General features: G+C 33.6%; 4 protein-coding genes and 1 long non-coding RNA gene across 5 annotated transcripts in view; 3 read left to right on the plus strand and 2 right to left on the minus strand.

Annotated features, from left to right (window-relative positions):
- Positions 1-2,361: 2,361 nt before the first annotated feature.
- The window catches only part of LOC149903740 (uncharacterized), a 336,421-nt gene continuing 316,880 nt past the window's right edge, over positions 2,362-21,902 (minus strand). Inside the window, exons 2-3 of the long non-coding RNA XR_016457306.1 lie at positions 3,049-3,402; positions 2,362-2,648 (exon numbers count right to left, since the gene is read on the minus strand). This is a non-coding gene — a long non-coding RNA (uncharacterized LOC149903740). The remainder of the gene's footprint in view (positions 2,649-3,048; positions 3,403-21,902) is intronic.
- On the plus strand, positions 3,443-7,115 carry Clp (Cleavage and polyadenylation specificity factor subunit 4). The gene is made up of 4 exons (XM_090108094.1): positions 3,443-3,660; positions 3,761-4,037; positions 4,365-4,605; positions 5,026-7,115. Exons 1-4 carry the CDS (start codon positions 3,558-3,560, stop codon positions 5,272-5,274), a joined length of 870 nt encoding a protein of 289 aa, XP_089964220.1. The 5' UTR covers positions 3,443-3,557; the 3' UTR covers positions 5,275-7,115.
- hoip (NHP2-like protein 1 hoip) lies at positions 9,184-10,090 on the plus strand. Its single transcript, XM_090107990.1, has 2 exons — positions 9,184-9,397; positions 9,631-10,090. The coding sequence occupies exons 1-2, from the start codon at positions 9,395-9,397 to the stop codon at positions 10,018-10,020; spliced, it is 393 nt and encodes a 130-aa protein (XP_089964116.1). The 5' UTR covers positions 9,184-9,394; the 3' UTR covers positions 10,021-10,090.
- On the minus strand, positions 10,079-12,093 carry Alg1 (ALG1, chitobiosyldiphosphodolichol beta-mannosyltransferase). The gene is made up of 4 exons (XM_090107989.1): positions 11,454-12,093; positions 11,042-11,301; positions 10,587-10,872; positions 10,079-10,373 (listed from the first exon to the last, which is right to left on the minus strand). Exons 1-4 carry the CDS (start codon positions 11,996-11,998, stop codon positions 10,160-10,162), a joined length of 1,305 nt encoding a protein of 434 aa, XP_089964115.1. The 5' UTR covers positions 11,999-12,093; the 3' UTR covers positions 10,079-10,159.
- Positions 20,003-21,752, plus strand: LOC149903744 (uncharacterized). The gene is made up of 2 exons (XM_090108176.1): positions 20,003-20,019; positions 20,681-21,752. Exons 1-2 carry the CDS (start codon positions 20,003-20,005, stop codon positions 21,750-21,752), a joined length of 1,089 nt encoding a protein of 362 aa, XP_089964302.1.

Genomic DNA, 21,902 nt, shown 5'->3' on the forward strand with positions numbered 1-21,902 from the left:
GTTCAATATGTTATTTAAGGAGAAATGTATGAATAAAGTATAAATATGTCATTTTAAATTTGTTTGCCAAGAGAATAAAGTGTTTATTCCATTTGAATATTTCTTGTATTAATTTTAAGTACTTAAAAAAATATGTTTATTAATATCAGAAAAACGAGTTCGATATTAAAGTTAATAAAATAAAAATTCGGGTTTGGTGCTATTTCTTTGATAATAATAATGTTTTAAAAATGTTAAATAATTAGTAATTTAAAATGATAATATAATAAATCATATAAATAATTTTTTTATTTAATTTTATCCATTCTACTATAAAATGTTCAAAATCAATTTAGCGGTTCAGAAAATATATCGTAACATTAAATACTTTACATTTACACTATAATACATTTGCATTCATAATATGAGAAAGTGTATCATACAAAACACACCACAAATTTATTTATAATACATTTTTAAAAGAGTTTTAATTTTAAAGTTAAATAAATAATTTGTTAAAATATAGTTCTTCTAGTAAACTTTATATCGAGTACAGCGTTGGTCAGGTCACATCACTACGATCACGTGGCGGCAGTGAGGCGCGCGAGCGAGCCTGCGCGTGTCCGCCTCCCACCTCCCCTTCACCCCCGCGATGCTAGATTTATTTTCATAAAAATAAGTATAACAATCGACTTACTGATGAAATGTGATACTGGATTTCAATTTTGTGTATTTTCTAGTATCGTTTTTGCAAGATATAACTGCACATTTCACCATGTTTATTCCTAGATATGAATAAAAATCCAGAGCAACGCACTTCGTCAGCACTCAACCACGACTACGAGCGCGCGCGGCGGGAACGTCGTGTTGTTCCCACCTGTGCCTACTGTTCCCACTTGGTTGTTCGCACTCTATAGATATCTATACTCTAAGTTCCATTCCATCTACAGCACTCTGTGCCAAGAAAAAGCTTGTTAACGTAGAGGGAGAATGTACTAGAGATCACATCGGCGTATACCCGAACGAGATGGCGAATCCTTACGTCAATGTTGCCAACTATTACAAAAACTTTTTATCCGAAAAACTGGCAAAATATCTATAAATGTTTGGGTATTTTTTTGTAAGATAGGTTTATGAAGAAAAAGACAGATTTGAAAAGATTTTGTTATTTATTAACTTAACTAGCGACCCGCCCCGGCTTCGCACGGGTACAATGCTGATACTAAATAGTAAATACACTACAGAAAAACTGTGAACGTTGTATATAAAAACATAGCGGCCCGCTCCGGCTTCGCACGGGTATAAAATATATAGCCGGGCAATATAATATTAACTTTTGAAATTAACAAAGTAATATTGTTCAACATGATTTTTTATTAACTTTTGAAACATAAAAGTAATATTATAAGAACAATGAAATCAATTTCAAACGGAAGAGAATATAGGTAACAAAAATTAGAGGAAAAGTTATTTACGATCGATCTGAGATCGGGATTAAAAAAAACTATAACTGTGGAATAAAGTTTAATGGTAAAGTTGTAGGTATTTAAAATATTTATTACAACTTTTGCTTTTACACTTCTCGCAATTAACCACAAATATCGAAATATCCCAGTTCATATATTAAAGTGAAACTTTTGTTACATCGTCTCAAACTTTTTGGTCTGTGTAGCGCATGTCGCATGTATCGCGGCTGCCGAGTAGGTATACCTACTCGGCAGCCGACCGACACGCGACATGCGCTACACAAAGCAGTGTTCGGAACCGTTCGAACAGTTTCACTTTTACCGTGGTTTCATAAAACCACACAACATTTTTTTTTATAAAAAAACAAGGCTAAAGTTTAGATATCATTTCAATCAATGGTAAATAATAATAGAAAATACAGTAAAATTAGGACAAAAAAGGTCAAGTGCGAGTCGGACTCGCGCACCGAGGGCTTCGAACAAACTTAGGTAATTGTTTTATTATGTTGTATCTTTAAATGTTGCTTGTAGCAATTTTTTCTTTGTCTGTGCTATAGGACGTGGGGAGTACCTTGTAGGTTGTGATTCCCTTGCAAGTAGTTGCTAGTTTCAGAATATGCGGTTTTAATTGCTATTTCTTCTGATTCAAATTCAAATTGAATTTGAATCAGAAGACAGAATAATATGTTATAAAACAGATACGGGAATAATTACGAAAGACAAAAATTTTTTATTACATTATATAAAAAAAAAATATTTTTATTTTTAACTTATAACCCCTTTACTCATGAACGCAAATATTGTAATGTATTCAATTGATATTCACATCAAAAACTTAGCTTTATAGTCATAAGTGTATTTCTCTCACGCATTACTTGTCATTTTAGTGCCTATATTTTATAATAAAAAAGTACTGGGAATAGTTCAAATTAAAAGCAAATTAAACGAAATACATTTATTTGAAAATGAACAGCAAAATGACGGTAGAAATAAATGGGTAGAGGTTCCGCGATAATGTGCGCGCGAGTAGCAGACGAAAGCGCGCCGCACCGCGGTGAGGAAGGCGCGGGCGGTGGCCTTCCGGATTTTACTCCAACACGGCCTCTCCTGACGGGGCAGCGTCCTCGCTGCCTTCAGTGGCAGCTGCAGCTCGTGTGGAAGGGCCAGCTTCGCAGTCTTCAGCGTTATGATGTGCATCGTAACCTGGAATATACAAAAAAACCGACATTGAAAAAAAAATACTTAAACCAATGCAAATGAGGAAAACTGAACCGGAAAACCGAACCGTGTAACAAACTTTACACAAACATTAACATTTAATATTAAAAAAAACATTTCACGATTTTGGGGAAAATTTTACCCTGTACTGGTATCCCTCATGTTAATCACATGATTATACCATAAATTTGAAACTACGTAAAAACAAATGGCGTCCTGAACAACAAGAACACTTCGTAATTTAGTCGGATAACACAAAAAAATGTTTACGTCTATTTCGATGAAAATATTATATATTTGTAGATAATTTCACATTAGAGTTAATGAAAATGTATCAACTATATCCAGTTCTATAAAACAATATACTTCAAATAAGTTTACTTACGTGTGAAAGGTAATATTTGGTAATCTTCGTTCCGGCCGATTTTTACAACCAATCACACTACAACGCACCATATTTTCACTTAAAGTCGGATTAAAACAGATCACTGTCAATGTTTATTAAACTTTGAAGTCACATAACGGCGAGAAAAAACAGAAAACTAGCAAAACAATGGACTGTAGCCGCTTGTTTGGGACAAACTGCCTTTGTCCCCAACAAAAGAAATCGCATAACATGAGAGAAACAAAAAACAATGTTTCTGTCTCGCTTGCTCTTAGCTTTATAGTCATAAGTGTATTTCTCTCACGCATTACTTGTCATTTTAGTGCCTCCTCTATGGTTCATTCTCACTCTACGCTTGTTAAAAAGTTAACAAATGACGTCTGACGTAATGATTTTAGAACTTGACATTTGCATTTTTGCCGTGTCCAAAGTGAAATAGCGTAGCGCGGTTTGTTGTTAGATTTGTTAGTTTTTCATACTAAGGGTAATTTTATTTATTTTAATTAGCCATGGAGGTCATTGTGGCTAATGTAGATCATATCAAATTCGATATTGATTACGCATTAGAACAGCAGTATGGAGCACTACCGTTGCCTTTCCCGGGAATGGACAGTAAGTGCTTATTTTATTTCATAAAACGTAATGTTAACATTACAGTTCTTCTTACTATTATCGTGATAGTGTATGTACTAAATTATGACCATTTCTACAGAATCGACTGCAGCGGTTTGCGAGTTTTTTGGACAACCAGGCGGTTGTAGCAACGGTCCTCAATGCCCTTACAGACACGTCCGCGGAGACCGCACAGTCGTGTGCAAGCATTGGCTACGTGGACTGTGTAAAAAAGGCGACCAGTGTGAATTTCTACACGAATATGACATGACTAAGATGCCTGAATGTTACTTTTACGCTAGATTTAACGCATGTCACAATAAAGAGTGCCCATTCCTTCACATAGATCCAGAGAGTAAAATTAAAGACTGTCCTTGGTAAGTTTTTCATTAATAATTATTGTTACTTATATAGTAAAAGTGAGCTTATGTAACTATAATAATATGTTTAAAACTGTATCAATCAAAACAGCTAGGCTCGCTCAGAATTTAAAATCAAATAAGTCATACCTACACCATCAATTTAATAAACTATACTAATAATTATGTGAATTGGTATATATTGTGGTAAATTTAAAAAATATCTTATGATGATTGAAAAGTGCTTCTAGAAGAAGTCTAATTGAATAAATAAATGTTTGAGTTGGAATCAAATTTTTATTGTACTATCAATTACTTTATTCAGAATATTTATTCCAATTCCAGGTATGACAGAGGTTTCTGCAGGCACGGTCCGCACTGTAGACACAGGCATGTCAGGAGAGTGTTGTGTATGAACTATCTAGCTGGTTTCTGTCCAGATGGTTCTAGCTGTAAGTTCATGCATCCCAGGTTTGAGCTGCCAGCTCCTCCAGAACAGACTAAAGACACTAAACGTCTTCCTGTATGCCATTACTGCTCAGAAGTTGGACATAAAGCATCTACGTGTAATAAGATTCCGCCCGATGTGAGTATAATTTTGTTATTGCACTTAAGAACTGCTTTTAGAAAACATGTAGGTTGTCATGTATCAAGGATCAATCAATAGTAAATATGCAGACGTAAAGTTAAAACATTTGCTAGTCAAAACTCAAAATTATTGTATTCATTAATTGAAATCTATACTAATATTATAAAGCTGACGAGTTTGTTTGTTTTAATGCGCTAATCTCAGGAACTACTGGTCCTGTTTGAAAAATTCTTTCGGTGTTAGATAGTCCATTCATTGACAGAAGTTATAGGCTATATATCATCACGCTAAGGCCAACAGGAGAGGAGCCACACGGGTGAAACCTCGGAGCGCAGCTAGTCATAAATAAATAAGAGTAAACAATATTGGTTGTATTATTCGTAAGGTAACTAATCTATTATTTTATTCTTTTTACAGCAAAGGGAAGTAGTATTAAGACAAGAGGAGGCAAGATACAGATCTCTCGGCTATGTGAAACAAGTGTCGGACGATGGTGACGGTCACAGAGTGCAGCGGTTAATGCACAAACCGTTAGAAGAAGTGACCTGCTTCAAATGTGGAACGAAGGGACATTACGCGAATAAATGCCCCAAGGGACACTTGGCCTTCCTCTCGAACCAGCCAGGACAAAATAACAACCACAATATGTTCAAAAAACCCAACTAGTATAAGCTTGTGAAGTCTTACGGGGCTTCAATATAGTTAAGTGAAATGAGTGTTGCCAGTGCTAAATTATTTGGTACGTGCAGGCCACAAATGACATAAGTGAGGGAGTGTTGTTTTTTTCCAGTGTATGTATGGATGTTCTGCTGTTTTATTATGGTAGATGTATGAAATTTCATGTTGTGCATGATGTAGAGAAACAACCAAAATTAAGATATTGTCTGATCATGTAGTATCTCTTTTCAAAATAATGAATTTGTCTAATTTTTCTCACTTTAAAATCAGAATAAATTCATATTTTTTTTATTTATATTTGTCCAGAAGAATATAAAAAAAAATAGATTGTCAGATGATTTGTGTGATGTCTAAAAATCAAATTAATAGAATTCTTTTTTTTTCTAAAGATTTAATAGATTGACACAATTTATTAACAATTGTTCCTTTGCAGTATTTAAAATGATATCCTAACTGTACTTTCATAATTTCATTGTTAAAAAATCATTATGTATTAATTTATATTATGTACTAAACTACAATGGTGCATTAACACATTCTTGCGAATGGCGATGCGAGTAATAACCACGCATACATAAACAGTGAACTCATTAAGAGGGGGCATAAAGCAAAATAACCAATCTTCTATTAGATGATACGTGTAATATTCAAGACCAAATCTAAAAAATAAAATATATATCAAACTAGATGATATGTTCAACGATTCTGTTTAATCAAAAACATAAAATATTAAAATTTACTCGATAAAAAAAAATCACCAAGTTAGCTCTAATTTTCACACTTTTACGTTTTCTAGTTGACATGGTAATACTTATTATGATTTTTTTTTCATAAACAATTATATTCAAACATTTGCAAGATATTTGTCAGAGCATTTTGTGTAATAACTTTTAGTTTTGGTTTTATCTGCGATAAACCACTTTTATCGTGACAAAACCAAACGTTTATCTCGAGAAAAAAAGAGCGCCAAAAGTGGTTTATCGCAGATAAAACCAAAACTAAAAGTAATTACACAAAATGCTCTGACAAATATCTTGCAAATGTTTGAATATAATTGTTTATGAAAAAAAAATCATAATAAGTATTACCATGTCAAGTAGAAAACGTAAAAGTGTGAAAATTAGAGCTAACTTGGTGATTTTTTTTTATCGAGTAAATTTTAATATTTTATGTTTTTGATTAAACAGAATCGTTGAACATATCATCTAGTTTGATATATATTTTATTTTTTAGATTTGGTCTTGAATATTACACGTATCATCTAATAGAAGATTGGTTATTTTGCTTTATGCCCCCTCTTAAGTCATTATTATTTTTGAATTCGTGTTTAGAGCGGCTTTTCGACCGTAATCAAATGGACGATGAATGTATATGTGTACTCGTATACAAATGCTTCGACAAATATATCGTTGGATCACAATGTGTAACGCACCATGTTAATTAAATTGGTTAACGTCTTTGAAAATGTCAATTGACGAAAACGTGTGCATGACATACATATAAGAGCGGCCGTACACGGGCAGCTCGAGCAGTTAACGGCTTAGCGACGTACACGAACTGCTCAAGCTATCGCTACAAACCGCGCAGTTGACGGCTTGAAGCGGTCGCGACGGCTCGAGCAGTCCGTGTACGTGAGTGAATGAATGTCCATAGACCGCGCGGTCGTGCCCGAAGCCCTCGGTCTCAACTGCTTGAAGCAGTCCATGTACGGCTGCCCTTACGTGAACAATAAGCCTAGAAAATAATAATAAACTAGTTTTTAGCAGAGTAAAATTGTAAATATTGTGTAAGACTATTTGTATATAAATAAAATGTAAGAATACGTTGCATTGCTGTTTTGCTTCCAAAAATATGATTTTTATTTAATGTTATCAATAAGCATACTTTATTTAAACCTAGTGTTATAATTTTTATGGATCTAGTCCGATCTAGTATACACCTAGCTGAATTTCGTCGTGGATAACATAGATATCAGCATTCAAATAAAATAATATTTTATAAATATTATTATGGACGTATCAAATATATAATGGTAGTGTATAATCTATGATTAATGCGGTGTTTTATGAGATCGTAAGCAGATTATTATCTTAATAAATTTCGTTTAAAAGTATGTACTACCCATAATATACTATTATAATCACAACAAGAAGCTTATATCTTATACACTGGAGATTTCGGTATGAGCATTGAGCATTTGACGTGTAACAAGAAAATTGTTGTGTTCTATCACTTTCACACCTAACTTGGTATTGCCACTGTTAATACGAAGTTTTCCCAAGGCTACTATGTATGCTGTAATATTCTGTGCAAAAGGTTAGTTTTTGTACATGAGTTTGTTGATAAATTGCCAACAACGTCATTCAGAAGCATTGTTGGATGAGACAATTATTATTTATGCTAAATAAAATAAGTATCTGAACCAATTATTAAAAAGCGATATTCCCTGATTATGGGTAGTTACCATAATAAAATTGTAGCAACTCTCACTTTGACAATATGGCATAAGTGTCAAAAAAATTGCGTCGCTTCGAATATTTAAGTTAATATTGTTGCGTATTTAATAAATATTTTCCGAATATTAATAATGTATTGCATTGTGAAAAATTGCAGAAGTTTTTGGACACCAAATTCTGGCCTATAATTTCACAGGCAAGTGTATATTAACGTTATTTACAATATTCCTCAATACTCATGCATTTACCTGTTTAGAATCATTTTAATGGCAAAAATCGTCAAATTTATCATCATTTTACTAAGCAATCATGTTAAATAAGTTCTTTTCCTAATACTTTCATCATTTTTCAACAAGTTTTCAACAAACAAATTTAACAAGTAAGGTAACCATGATGATGGGTTTTTACGGATAGCGACGATAATATATTGCTAAACAATATTATGATGAACATTTAGAACACCATTTTAAAATTTTTTATACTAGTAATGAAACAACACACGACATCGGTATTGCACTCACATATTGTGGTTTGTTCTTTTTTACATTGAAATTTATACTTTTTAACCTAATATTTTTTTGTTTTACGTATTTCAGCTTTCCAAAAATGAAATAAAAAGAAATAAATGGCTGTCCATAGTGCCTATCAAGGGTAAAATTTATCAACATGCCAGAATATGCAGTTTGCATTTTAAGCCTGAGGATTACGGTCCAGAAAAAAAATACCTTTTGAAAAGTGCTATACCTTTTTATTTACCACATTCTTGTTACTGCGTCTCAACTGATAAAGTAATTTTAATTATATTATAATTAACCACCATGAAACCATTAGTAACCGTAAGTACAGCTCCTGAAAGACATACGAATTTCTGAGAACTGTAATATCGTTACCATACATCAACACTAGCGATGCAACTCTCCCTTTGGAATATTGAAAAGTTTTAGACTGAAGCTTGAGTAACCAAAACGATGTTTTAATGTATGTAGCACTCATTTTAATTAAAAAATCGTAGTATGAGATCAAAAACTATCATTCTCTACCAATTAAAATGGTATGTACCTATAGAGATGATAATTATTCATGTAAGTTGACCAGTAATATTATAATATAAATACTGTTAAAAATATATGTCGTTATTATTTATAGACCATGATTTATAGTTTTTTTTATTTCGAAAAATCCTGAATATACAAACCAGTGTGGTCACCCACAGAAAGAGACAAAAAACAACACTGACGTCATTCAAGGTTATATTTTCTTGTGACAAGTTAATGGTCATAGTGCAATCTCCAGTGTATTAGATATAAGCTTCTTGAATCACAACAATAATTATTATAATACATGTAAATAGTGTTGCGGATACTTTATCCAAAGAAAAGTCAAAGTGTGGCAACTGGCAACACTTGCACAAGCCAAAAACAAATCTAATAACTATCAATGTCAGATTTATGTCGATCTAGTGATGGTGGGTTCGGCGTTGTTTGAAACTTACAATTAAAAAGTTCTAAAACTTAAACAGTAATATAAATTTATATTACTATTATAGAAAGTAAATAACCTTTCCTTCTTCTCAGTTTCCTCAGTGACGCGAGTAATCGCTGAGAGGCTGATATTTAAATTTTAAATCAACACGCGGTACATTAAACATTAACATGGTAAGTTTTAAACTTAATTTATTGTCATTCTTGCTCATGTAACAAAAAAATACTTATTTTAATTCAGATTTAATTTATTTGTTCAAAAATTGATTATTAGATTCGAATCTCGTGATGATGAATCACGTGTTTCTGCATAAAGTTTTAGGTTATGTTGTTAAACTTCAATAAGCTACACAACGCTTTAGGTTATTTTAAATTTAACAATTCACATGTAATTATAATCATTACAGAGTGAGGCCGAGGCTAACGTAAACCCGAAAGCATACCCCCTGGCGGACGCTCCGCTAACGGCGAAGATTTTGAACCTTGTTCAACAAGCCGCCAACTACAAGCAACTGCGCAAAGGTGCCAATGAAGCCACAAAGACCCTCAACAGAGGTCTCTCCGAATTTATTATTATGGCAGCAGATGCCGAACCTTTGGAAATCGTGTTACACATTCCGATTTTATGTGAAGACAAGAATGTGCCTTACGTTTTTGTGAGATCGAAACAAGCTTTGGGCCGTGCGTGTGGTGTATCTCGGCCAATTATCGCTTGTTCCATAACTATAAATGAAGGTTCCCAATTGAAACCTCAAATACAGAGCATTCAACAAGAAATTGAAAGACTCTTAGTTTAAGTGTCAGTGCATATTGCATACTATTTTTGTAAATAGGATAAGTTTAAATAAAAAATGCTTTAAAAATAAATTGTTTTATTATAACAAACACATTTAAATACATTAAGTTATAGGTCCCTATGTTATGATCCTTATAATCTCATGACTCAAAGAATTTTTTAACTCTCAAATCCCAATTGTCTTCCCATCTTGATTGTTGAAACTTGGTCAATTCATGTCTCATCTTTTCTGCTTGTTTGTTTTGTTGTACATTATTGGGAAAGCCTTCAAACCAGGTTACTATTTGTTTAGACAGTTCGTCATATGATTTAAATGTATAACCATTTATCCCATGTTGCACCAATTCATTTATACTGCAAAAAAGAATGCTTTTAGTACAAATAATAATTTACAATTTATATTTGGCATAGTATAAAAATAAAATCATTAATTTACATAATAATTTGTATAATGTACTTATTAAAATATTTATCATACATTTAAAAATATCACTGACAATGAAGATACATATTTACAAACATATACACAATAAACATAATACCTATACAGAAAAAAATTTAACATACCATTTAAATTCACAAGCGCAGACAGGCAGACCAGCGCCAAACATATCAACCACTTTCATGGGCAGATCCAAGCCAGATGAGCTAGTATGTAGACAGACTCCTAAATCAGCACTCGCTACCATTGTTGGATAGTCTCGAGCCTCCAACCATGGGGTGATCACTGTAACATTCTTCCAGTTGCGAGCTGCTATCTGTTCCTTGTAATATTCCTTCATAGGTCCCTTGCCAGTAATTACACAGATGAGTTTGGGCAATTTTTTGGATAGTGAATGTGTTGTTTCATATACTGAAAATTAAATTATAAATGAAGACTTTAAATTTATGTAATTTATTTTTGAAATGTCTGTTGTAAAATTATTGTTAAGTAATTATTAATTTTGAAACAAAATCACATATAAAATTCCTATATTATGTAATAAAATTTCAATGTTAAAATAATGTTAAAATTAGCTAACCTTGTAAGGCTTCCAATAATATACCAAAATCTTCATCAGGTGTCCAGCTAGTGCTGCTGAACAAGAGGCCAGGTCTGTCTGGTCTCAATACAATGCTGTCCCCAACAGTTTCTGTGAAAGCTGTTTTTATCTCTGAATTTTTATAATTGCTGTCCAAAAACTCCTTATATTGCTTGCCAATTTTCAGAAACCATTGGTGCTTTTCTTGTATTGTTATTGGATGAAATATTTGTGGAGGTCGATCATATAGTACTGTTGCACTGAAAACAAATAGATTATGACAAAGGGTCCCATTTCCTGGCAGTGGGAACAATTATGAGCCGATAATGATGTTAAAATTAAATATGTATTTAAATGATTATATGGTTTCATGTTTTTATTATTTATGTCAAGTTTTTATAAACAAACATACGCTATGCCCCATCTATCTCCCAAGTCCGCCTTCATTGCATACGTTACACAAAGATTGTGGTCAGAAGACTGGCCAAACCACTTTTCCAATTGTGTAGCTACTTTGAGCAGTGGATTGTTCGAATTTAATGTCAAAGCCATTATTGAATGTGCATAGTTGTGCCAATCAATGATAAACTTAGTTTTTGTAATCAAGCAGTAAAATCGGCATACAAATAATGTAGGAATCGCTGGTGGGTTCTGACACAAAATGTAGTCACACTTCCCAGTTATAAATAACGTTAAAAGTAAGCTTATTGTTTGCCAGAGTGTTTTTGCAAAGTATTGAACAAGTTTAGGACCGCCAAGTTTCAATGGTTGTAGCTTGGTTATAGTTATGTTAGCTTTCTCTTGGATATCGGGCAAAGGTTTTGTTTCCACATAGCCAATGATATTCACATTAAGCCCGTTATTGGCTAGGGATAATGCATGATATTGCATTCGCGGACTCCTTCCGATATCGCCCAAAACAACCACTTTAACAGTTTTATTTGTTATATCTGTCATTTTATAATAACTGCACGTACAAATCTTATCAAGAGTTATGTTATAATTTCTATTATTGATATAAAGAAGAAGTCTGCGGCCGGTGCCGGTGCATTCTATCAAACAGTAATTATCCGTAAAAATAATGTATTATGTACTATGCGTGCCAACTAAAGCGTCTTATTTACGGTCCATCTTGACGTACGTCCCGCCAAGGTCATACACAAGTTACTCTATGGTCATACACGATGCACGACGCAAAACGACAGTGAATAGCGTTGACGTACGTCAATAATTATTATTATTATCTTGCTGGATGTGCACGACCAACTTTTCATCCAGCAAGCACCCCCACCACCGCGAACGTCGTGCAGATGGACAGTGAATAGCGCGGACGTACAGCAGATTAGTGTTGCCAACAGAAATTAATGTAAATACTTGGAAACGTGGCCTATTGATATGATTTTTTTGTGATAACTTAGTGAGTACATGAGCAAGCAAGAAACGGTTATTTTATATTTTTATGAACACAGGAAATCCCAATTATCATTACTTTTGGATCAACCTTGTAGACATGGACAGTTTATATTCAGAAGTTATTATTTTAAAAGAACTCCAAGGCGAATTGTTGAATAACACAGATTTTATGCAAAAGTCCACTGCAGAAAAATGGCAATTTATTTAAAAAAAATATCTTGACGAATTTGTTTGTTTAAAAAAAATGATTAGCTATATACTCTCTGTTCCCGCCACTTTAGCATTTACTGAAAGAGTCTTTTCGGTCATGAATGTGAAGTGGCGGGAAGAGAGAAACCGAGCTTCACTGTACAGGACCAACGTAAAGCGTCTTATTCACGGTCCATCCTCACGTACGTCGGCTCAAGGCCGCGGTGCTGGATGTATGCTGTGAAGTGTGATGTATGCATCCTGTGCGCGCATCAAGCATGGCTAGGGTTGCCAACTTTTATTTGAAGATATAGAGTATATCTGATTTTAAAGGAGGTAAATAACTTAGATCATTAAGTAATGGATAACACACGCAGGCGTTTCCCCTTTTGCCGAGGTATAAGATTATTCGAATCGAAAAATCTTATGCTTTCATAAAAACTACTTGCGTAATCGATTACGAACACTCTGCGTATTCGTAAAACATCGAAAGGACGTCTGCGAGTGCTCCGCTAAAAATGCCGTTTTGCACTGTCAAGTCTTGCAGAAGCAATTCAAACATGTCGAATATTAAAAAAGATGGAATAACCTTTCATTTGTGTATATTTTTTTATTTTTTTAACGTACATTTCTAATTAAATGCAATTTCTAATAATCGTCGATGTATCGTTTAGCGATATGATCAAGACAAATAATCGAGTCATGTGTGTACTCGATCATTGATGCGGCCTCACGAGACTATCATGGAAAGAAAATATACAAATTTAATCTTTATGAACTAAGCGATAAAGTTGAATTTAGAACGCGATATTGAACCGCACTCCCCACGAGACTATAAAGTGATGTAGCGAGACTATCTTGAAGAGAAAATATACAAATTTAATCTTTATGAACTAAGCGATAAAGTTGAATTTAGAACGCGATATTGAACCGCACTCCCCACGAGACTATAAAGTGATGTAGCGAGACTATCTTGAAGAGAAATTCAAATTTAATCTTTATGAAGTTAGTGATAGAGTTGAATTTAAAAACTCGTCGCTTAAAAGGTCGTTAATTTTTACGACTTTCTTAGTGACGGACTGCTTTTAACTTGAACGTCGATAAAAAAATATTTTTCTAAGTATAATTTGAAATGAGATGAGAATTAATCTTTATTATATTAAAATTTTACACAACTGCATAAAAAGGAGTATAATGTTTATTTTGTAAGTCTTGTATATATTTATTAAAATTTACGCTCGGTTACTTTTAACTGGCAGAACATTTTAATGGTACGGAACCCTTCGTGCGCGAGTCCGACTCGCATTTAGCCGTTTTTTTTGTAATGTTAATCTTGTAACCTTTCTATTATGTAATCCATACTAATATTATAAAGCTGAAGAGTTTGTTTGTTTGTTTGTTTGTTTGAACGCGCTATTCTCGGGAACTACTGGTCCGAATTGAAAAATTCTTTCGGTGTTAGATAGCCCATTTATCGAGGAAGGTATATATCATCACGCTACGACCAACAGGAGTGGAGCCACGGGGGTGAAACCGCGCGGAGCAGCTACTTTATTTATATGTATGTACGAATATTGCGTATATTTCAGATTTACAAAAAATCCTGCTTTAAGGCTAAGGTGGATTGAATGCTGTGGGAGAAAATCAGAATGGACACCTCGGTACAGAAATAATAAAAATTTCTGGACCGATATTTATTTTATTGAATATAATATGTGATGTGTTGAATAAATACATATTCAAATACAAATAAAATGGCGTTTTATTGTTTTTTCGTATGCATATAATAATGATAAAAACGTTACAAATGACCTGTGTAGTATTTTTTATGAATATAATATTAATGTTATTTCTAATTTCAACAAAATTATTATTTTTGTAATATCGATATGGTTACATCCCTTTAGAGCGATTGTATTATTACGTATATGTATAGAGATTTTTCTGTGTAATCGATGTATGTGTGCAAAAACATGCTAGTCTGTCCATTTTGTAATAGTTTGAGTTTGTAAAAACACAAATTATTTTTGTGAATGTGTGATTGTGTTTCAAAGTGTGAGTTACCCTCCCCGCACCAAAACCGGCAGAAAGTTTAGTTAGAACATTTGCCAGCGTGCTCCATCCATTACTTAATGATCTAAGGTAAATAAAGAGTAAATAAATATTTTTCAAAATGTATTTTTTTGTTTTTTTTGCAGTACCTAACAATTTTTCATTGTTTTTAAATGAATTATATGAATCCAAACATTCCAAATCTAAATTTATATATTTCTAGAGCTCATTTTTAATTAATTTTTAATGAAGCTCGGTTTCTCTCTTCCCGCCACTTCACATTCATGACCGAAAAGACTCTTTCAGTAAACGCTGAAGTGGCGGGAACAGAGAGTATATAGCTAATCATTTTTTTAAACAAACAAATTCGTTAGGACATTTTTAAAAATAAATTGCCATTTTTCTACAGTGGACTTTTGCATAAAATCTGTGTTATTCAACAATTTGCCTTGGAGTTCTTTTAAAATAATAACTTCTGAATATAAACTGTCCATGTGTACAAGGTTGATCCAAAAGTAATGATAATTGGGATTTCCTGTGTTCATAAAAATATAAAATAACCGTTTCTTGCTTGCTCATGTACTCACTAAGTTATCACAAAAAAATCATATCAATAGGCCACGTTTCCAAGTATTTACATTAATTTCTGTTGGCAACACTAATCTGCTGTACGTCCGCGCTATTCACTGTCCATCTGCACGACGTTCGCGGTGGTGGGGGTGCTCGCTGGATGAAAAGTTGGTCGTGCACATCCAGCAAGATAATAATAATAATTATTGACGTATAGTACGACATAAAAGAGATGAAATTAATTATTTTGGAACTAATTCGTTTTTCATTACCTGGCAACCCTGAATTGCCAATGTAGCTGTCAAGTTGAATAAAAATTTGTTGTTTTTTTCGTGAAGTGGAGAATTATTGAGATAAAATTGTTATTTAGAACAAGAAATTTAAATAAAAAAGGAGACATCATGAAAAAGGTTAAACGTAGCGGTGTCCGTGATGTCGTGTATAAAGTTTTTATTCGGTGTTTGTCCGAATTTCAAGCTGGAAAGTTATTGACTGATTTGGAAAACGTTTACAAACGTACAGCAGAATATACCGGTGAGATTCCATTTATTTTTGTTCAGTACTACGTAAAATAGAATATTCCATTAGTGACGAGTGTTTAATGTATGTATGTATGGCGATTATTACGTTTTCGCAATTTAATTTGAGGTTATTTGTATGTAAACAAAAACTTGTTTTTATAGTGCGACCAGCACAATTTGAGTCAAGAAGTTATATCCAATCCAACCAGCCTCAAATAAAGTACCTAGTTTAGATTTTACTACATAGTATAGTGATAATTGTTTTCATACAGCTATCTATTAATCAATCAAACCATAAGAAAAAAAATCATATTTTAGATTTAGCTTACTAACTACTTACTAGTGTAGCGCAGGGACGCTGGCCTCCTACATTAAAAAAAATTAATAAAATAAAGGAAGTTTTAGTTTTAAGCTAAAAATATATTAAATGTACTATTTGATTTTATTCATCTTAATTCGTTTGTTATAGGGGTTTCTGAAAGCACAGTACGCAGGATAGTAGAGGAAGGGAGTAGAAATGAAGGCAAATTTTCAACGCCAGCCAAACATAGGAGAGGTACTTCGAAACAGAGTGATGATCAGTCCTTTGAAGGAGTAGAATATTTAGATTTTGATGATTTATATTAATGTACAAAATTTATCTACAAAAAAAAATAAAAATATGTAGTTTTCAAATCGCCTTGTTTTTTTTCTACCCGACGGACCCAGAAAGAGGGTAATGTGTTTGAGCTGCATGTATGCTTGTTTGTTTGTATGTTTGATTCTATGTGCGCCTCTGCAGTCTAAACACTTGACCGATTTTTATAAAATAACTAATTCCAAATACATTTAGTAAAATTTGACCTAGGTAGGTCAATTAAAATACTAATGTATTTTTGTCTTAAATTTACATTATTGCTACAATGAAACAATTATAACGGTTTAAATCGCGGTATTTATTTTAGATTATATTATATAGATTTTTAGATTTTTATTCTATAGTATCAAGATCGCTTGCGTCGCAGTATCAGTGTTGCTATATGAGCGACGGTGGCGCCCTCATTTATTTTCATCTCTTTTGTGTCGCACTGTACGTCAACGCTATTCACTGTCGTTTTGCGTCTTTTTTTTTTTTTTTTTTTTTTGTGGTGTCTCTCAATGTTAGCCAGAAGGGCTTCTACATTTTAACGCGGACGCGGGGGTGAACTGAAGGTTCACCCTGGTAGCGACATGCACAAGGGCGTCCCCCCTTGACGGGGACCACGAACCTCGGCTTGAGCTGTCGCTTGAGTGGAGGAGGCCAGAAGGGCCCTAATCGGACGGGCGTTTTGCGTCGTGCATCGTGTATGACCTTGGCGGGACGTACGTCAAGATGGACCGTGAATAAAGCGTCTAACTTGGCGGGCGTAAAGTTCGCGCAGAAGCACAGCGCAGAAGGTTGCGCACGAGCCACGAATGTTTTTTAGGAACGAAATGGTGGCATGAGGCGGCGTGCGCGGGGCGGAGATCTAGGCTAGGGATTGACTCTATGTAAACACATTCATCCCTGTATTCAATCGAATATCGCAATCGATTTTTATCGATTTGAAATTTATTGATTTTTGTTTATATGAGATGCTGAACGAAATAGCTTTACAAACTTATTGAATTTTGTCGTTAATAAAAGAGATTTCGACTTTAATAGCAAAAAAAACTAATAACATTTTATTTTCGTGGTTGTAACTCATGTAAGACATGATTTAGTTAAATATCAATTATTTATAAACGACAACTACAATAACGACTGATTGAGAATACTTGAAACCTCTTATAAAATTAAATATAAATATATTTCACAATTCAATTTCAATCGATTTGAAAAAAAAATCGATTAATTAACATCTTCAGACACGCATCTAGTGGACATCCCTTTTTGTTTACGTCGTTTATCTTCGTGTTTATTCGGCAATTCTCGGTAGGTACGCAATAGCAAGTTAGAACTGCACATTTCACCATGTTTATTCGTAAATATGAAAAAAATTCCTGAGCAACGCACTTCGACAGCACTCAACCACGACTACGAGCGCTCGCGGCGGGAACGTTGTGTTGTTCCCACCTGTGCCTACTGTTCCCACTTGGTTGTTCGCATATAATATACTCTAAGGCTAAATTACTTTTGGCTTACGTCCGCTAACGTGATACACAGATTGTCACGGCTAGCTGGAAATAAGAAGGTCATATAATACGTCCCCAGCTGTGTTCCAGACAGTTTACGCCGTGAATTGAACTGATTGGAAAATTTATATTATGATCGCAGCCAATTAGCCATGGTCATTTTTTTTTAAATAATTTATTCAGTGTTTATTCATATTGGCCAAGAAGCTTAATATATCTAATACACTGGAGATTTAAGTATGAACATTAACTTGTAACAAGAAAATATGACATGGAATGCCGAATGACGCCTGTATGTTTTTATCCCTTTCACACCAACTTGGCAAGTTAGGTGTGAAAGGGATAAAAAACATACAGGCGTCATTCAAGGTCATATTTTCTTGTTACGAGTTAATGTTCATCGTAGACAGAGAAACCAACTGTCTACGATGTTCATACTGAAATCTCCAGTGTATTAGATACTAGCAGTCCGCCCCGGCCTCGCCCGTGGTACATATGAATCACGTTTTCTCTACGTAAGAACCATCCTCGTACTTCAAGGAATATAATAAAAAAAGAATTAACGAAATCGGTTCAGCCGTTCTCAAGTTATGCGCTTACCAACACATTTTGGGATTCATTTTTATATTATAAAAAAAAGATTATAAGCTTCTTGATATTAGCCGCCATGGTCATTGGTCACAGTATTGCCATGGTTATAAAATATTTGACAGTTGACAATAATAATTGAGGGAAAAGCGCGGGAATCTTCGAACGAGCCGGGTGTAATTTTTGAAATTTAATTTGAAAAAAAATTTAAATTAATGTTCAATTGAGTTTGGCTTTGTATATATCTTTTGTTTCCTATATATAAACTTGTAAATTAGTGTAGTTAGTTTTTTTTTGGTAAGTCTATTTTATTCTGATTTATAGTATGTAAAAAATTTTTGCACTTAAATTTTGGCGGGCTGATCGATGAACGATCCTCCCGACCCTATAGCTTCAGGACCAAGTTTCCAACTTGGTCCTGAAGTAGCTAGTTATATTACGGTTCCAAGTATAGAATGTGAAAACGATTTTGCATTAAAAAATAGTTGGGTGGAAAGCACTCCTAAAAAACGCAGGCTAAGGAAACAGGACAGTGATAGCACTGAGCCTAATAAAAAGTCCAATTCTGATGTTACTTTTAATGAATCCTTTAAGAATGATAATAATAATATGAATGAACAATCGGCTTTACCAAATTTACGTTCAGAATACCTATCTACTGACTCCTTCCCTTATATTGTTCATGTTCAGCGTACAGAGTCAACACCTGGCGATGGAACAACATTGCATCCCATTACTTTTGGTAGATTTTTAAAAAATAACAATATTAACCTCGTAAGTCCCCGCGTACTTATACAAGTACAAATTAATGATAGCAGTTCAAACCTGACATTTTAACTACATAGATAGAGCAATAACCTAATGTACTTACCCAAGTACAAAATATTAATTCCCCGTTTACCGGGTTTTTTTTTTGCAATGGTAACTCTAATACGGTCCTTATCATTCTTTATTCTATGGTCAGTTTCGCCATGTTAGACAGGTTACGTCAACTGTCAGTGTCAGTGTCACTTTTTCGCAAAATGTCTACGCGGTCCGGTTGTCGGTCAGCACGAGGTAAGAATATCTCTTTAAATCCATGTAATCATTTGTTTTTTCTATTGTTTTATGCCTGAAGTAGTGCCTATAAACATTGAATATTGTAAAATTATAAATCTTTAAAAGCAAACTATATATTTAAGGTGATTCGTGACTGGTCAAAGAAATTTGTACTTGACGTGGTACATTAGGCGTTTGTTACATAAACAACCGCTTATAATTTGTACTTGTGGTGGTACGTTCGGACTTTATTGCAACCGTGTTTTTTTTTATTGTAGCAGTAGATGACGAGCAGATATCACAACTTCTCAATAACTCTGACTTCGAGGACGCTGATGATGAAGATGTGTATATTCCTGAACCCGACGAAGAATCAAATAGCGACTCATCTCCATCTTCGGAATCCGAAGATGAAGATCAATATCCACCTACCAGAAAATCTAGACAAACAACAACGATGTCGTCTCTCTGGGTGTGACAAAAGAAGTTTATTTAAATGCTCTGACTGTAACATAGCTCTTTGCCTAAACCCACCGAGGAATTGTTTTAGGGCCTTTCATCTCGAAGGGAATTAAAAATATGAAATAAAAAAAAATTCTTGTCGTCTTTAGTTGATAAAAGTTTTGATCTCTTATACTTGACTGTGATTTAACTCTAAAGTGTCAATTAACTAGTACGTAAGGAAGATTATTCGTTATTGTATGTGCTCTATTTTGATAAGTAGGTACAGTGATACCGTTATTCTTTGATTTATAAACGTTGATTATGCTTCAATTGTCTTTGAAAAAGATTTTTTCTGGTGTTATAATGTAAAATGTTAATTTAAGTGATGTTTAGAAGAAAAATATGATTTACTTTTGATACTAAATAAAACCTTTAACTTTTTTCACATTGTTTTTGATATACTGCGTAAAAACCTAATGTACTTACACAAGTACAAAATATTTTCAATGTTTATCTTCCTAAAGAGGTCCCATACATCACAAACATACCGAAAAAAATAGAGACAACAGTAAATCACTTCCAAAACTACCTAAAACCGACATATCTTTGTCTCGGTCTGAAGCACTATTCTTGATTCGTACTTGGTATAGTACAGCCGGTAGCTATGACTATTGATCTTAAAAAAACACAGGACTTACGAGGTTAAAAATATAGTATCTGGTAGTGTTAAAAAAATAGGGAGAAATCGTTGTATTGTAGCATTTTCAACGCCAAAGGATGCTAATGATTTTATTAAAAATAAAAATTTAGAATTAAATAAGCTAAGTGCAAAAATACCAACATTTAACATAAGTCACATTGGTATTGTTAAAGGAATACCTTCTGAATGGTCCCAAGAGGAAATAATAGAAAATATTTCAACTCCAGCTGGTTGTGGAAAAATTATAAAAGTTAGAAGGATCAATTATAAGGTTATTATTGATGGTTCCATATCTTGGAGACCAACACAATCTGTTGTTCTTACATTTGACGGTCAAGTTCTTCCTGAACGCGTGTATGCCTGTTATAACTCTCTGCCAGTTAATCTTTACATTTTCCCTACCATCCAATGTTTTCAATGCTGTAGATATGGTCATACTAAAAATATATGTCGTTCCAAACCCAGATGTTATAAGTGTGGTCAAGATCATTCTGGCGACACTTGTACAGTCGAAGAAGATTGTGCATCATGTTTGTTATGTTCAGGCTTCCATTTCGCAACTAATAAAACCTGTCCAGAATTTAAACGCCAAAAGGATATTAAAATAAGTATGTCTGAAAAAAATATATCTTACGGGGAAGCAAGTAAACTTTACCCAAATGTATCAAAGTCTTATGGGGATGTATTAATGTCTTCATCTGCTTATTCAACCACAAATAGATTGAATGTAAATAGTTCAAATTCATCCTACAAAAAGACTTATTTTTTAAAACCAAAATTGCCTCCTAAGACTAATAAGGGTTTTGATAAAAATGCTCATAATGCTATTATTAGGGAAGCTCAGATTCCTACGCCTGAAAAGGGCTGCGGTTATCAAGTAGCCCCTAATGAATCTGAAACTTCCCAGATAATGGATATAATTACTTTACTTATCAACACTCTATTGAAAAATAACACCCTGAAACCGTCCAACGTTGCCACTTTACATAAAGTAATTGATAGTTTATTTAGTAATCATGGATTCCAAAATAATACAGTGGAACTGCAGAAGCGTGATACCTAAAAAGTCAGATCTAATTCACATAATAAATAAGCACAATCCTTTTTTAATTGCTCTAAATGAGACTTGGTTAAAACCAAATCTCTTCTTTCGAATTCCAGGATAAGATTGTAATCATCAATCATAATATTGTAATTTCAAATTTGTATTTTG

Source organism: Colias eurytheme, chromosome 12 (genome assembly GCF_061535395.1).
Source record: "Colias eurytheme isolate Ceu_HAF_F1 chromosome 12, ilColEury1 Martin Lab GWU primary, whole genome shotgun sequence".
Taxonomy (NCBI): domain Eukaryota; kingdom Metazoa; phylum Arthropoda; class Insecta; order Lepidoptera; family Pieridae; genus Colias; species Colias eurytheme.

Excerpts from the sequence above, each read along its gene's own strand:
- Clp (XM_090108094.1), top strand. The coding sequence starts at position 3,558 with ATGGAGGTCATTGTGGCTAATGTAGATCATATCAAATTCGATATTGAT. Across the intron at positions 3,661-3,760 it reads GCCTTTCCCGGGAATGGACA|AATCGACTGCAGCGGTTTGC; the intron begins GTAAGTGCTTAT and ends CCATTTCTACAG. Across the intron at positions 4,038-4,364 it reads AAAATTAAAGACTGTCCTTG|GTATGACAGAGGTTTCTGCA; the intron begins GTAAGTTTTTCA and ends TTCCAATTCCAG.
- Alg1 (XM_090107989.1), bottom strand. The coding sequence starts at position 11,998 with ATGACAGATATAACAAATAAAACTGTTAAAGTGGTTGTTTTGGGCGAT. Across the intron at positions 11,302-11,453 it reads GGAGATAGATGGGGCATAGC|TGCAACAGTACTATATGATC; the intron begins GTATGTTTGTTT and ends ATTTGTTTTCAG. Across the intron at positions 10,374-10,586 it reads TGCGCTTGTGAATTTAAATG|TATAAATGAATTGGTGCAAC; the intron begins GTATGTTAAATT and ends TCTTTTTTGCAG.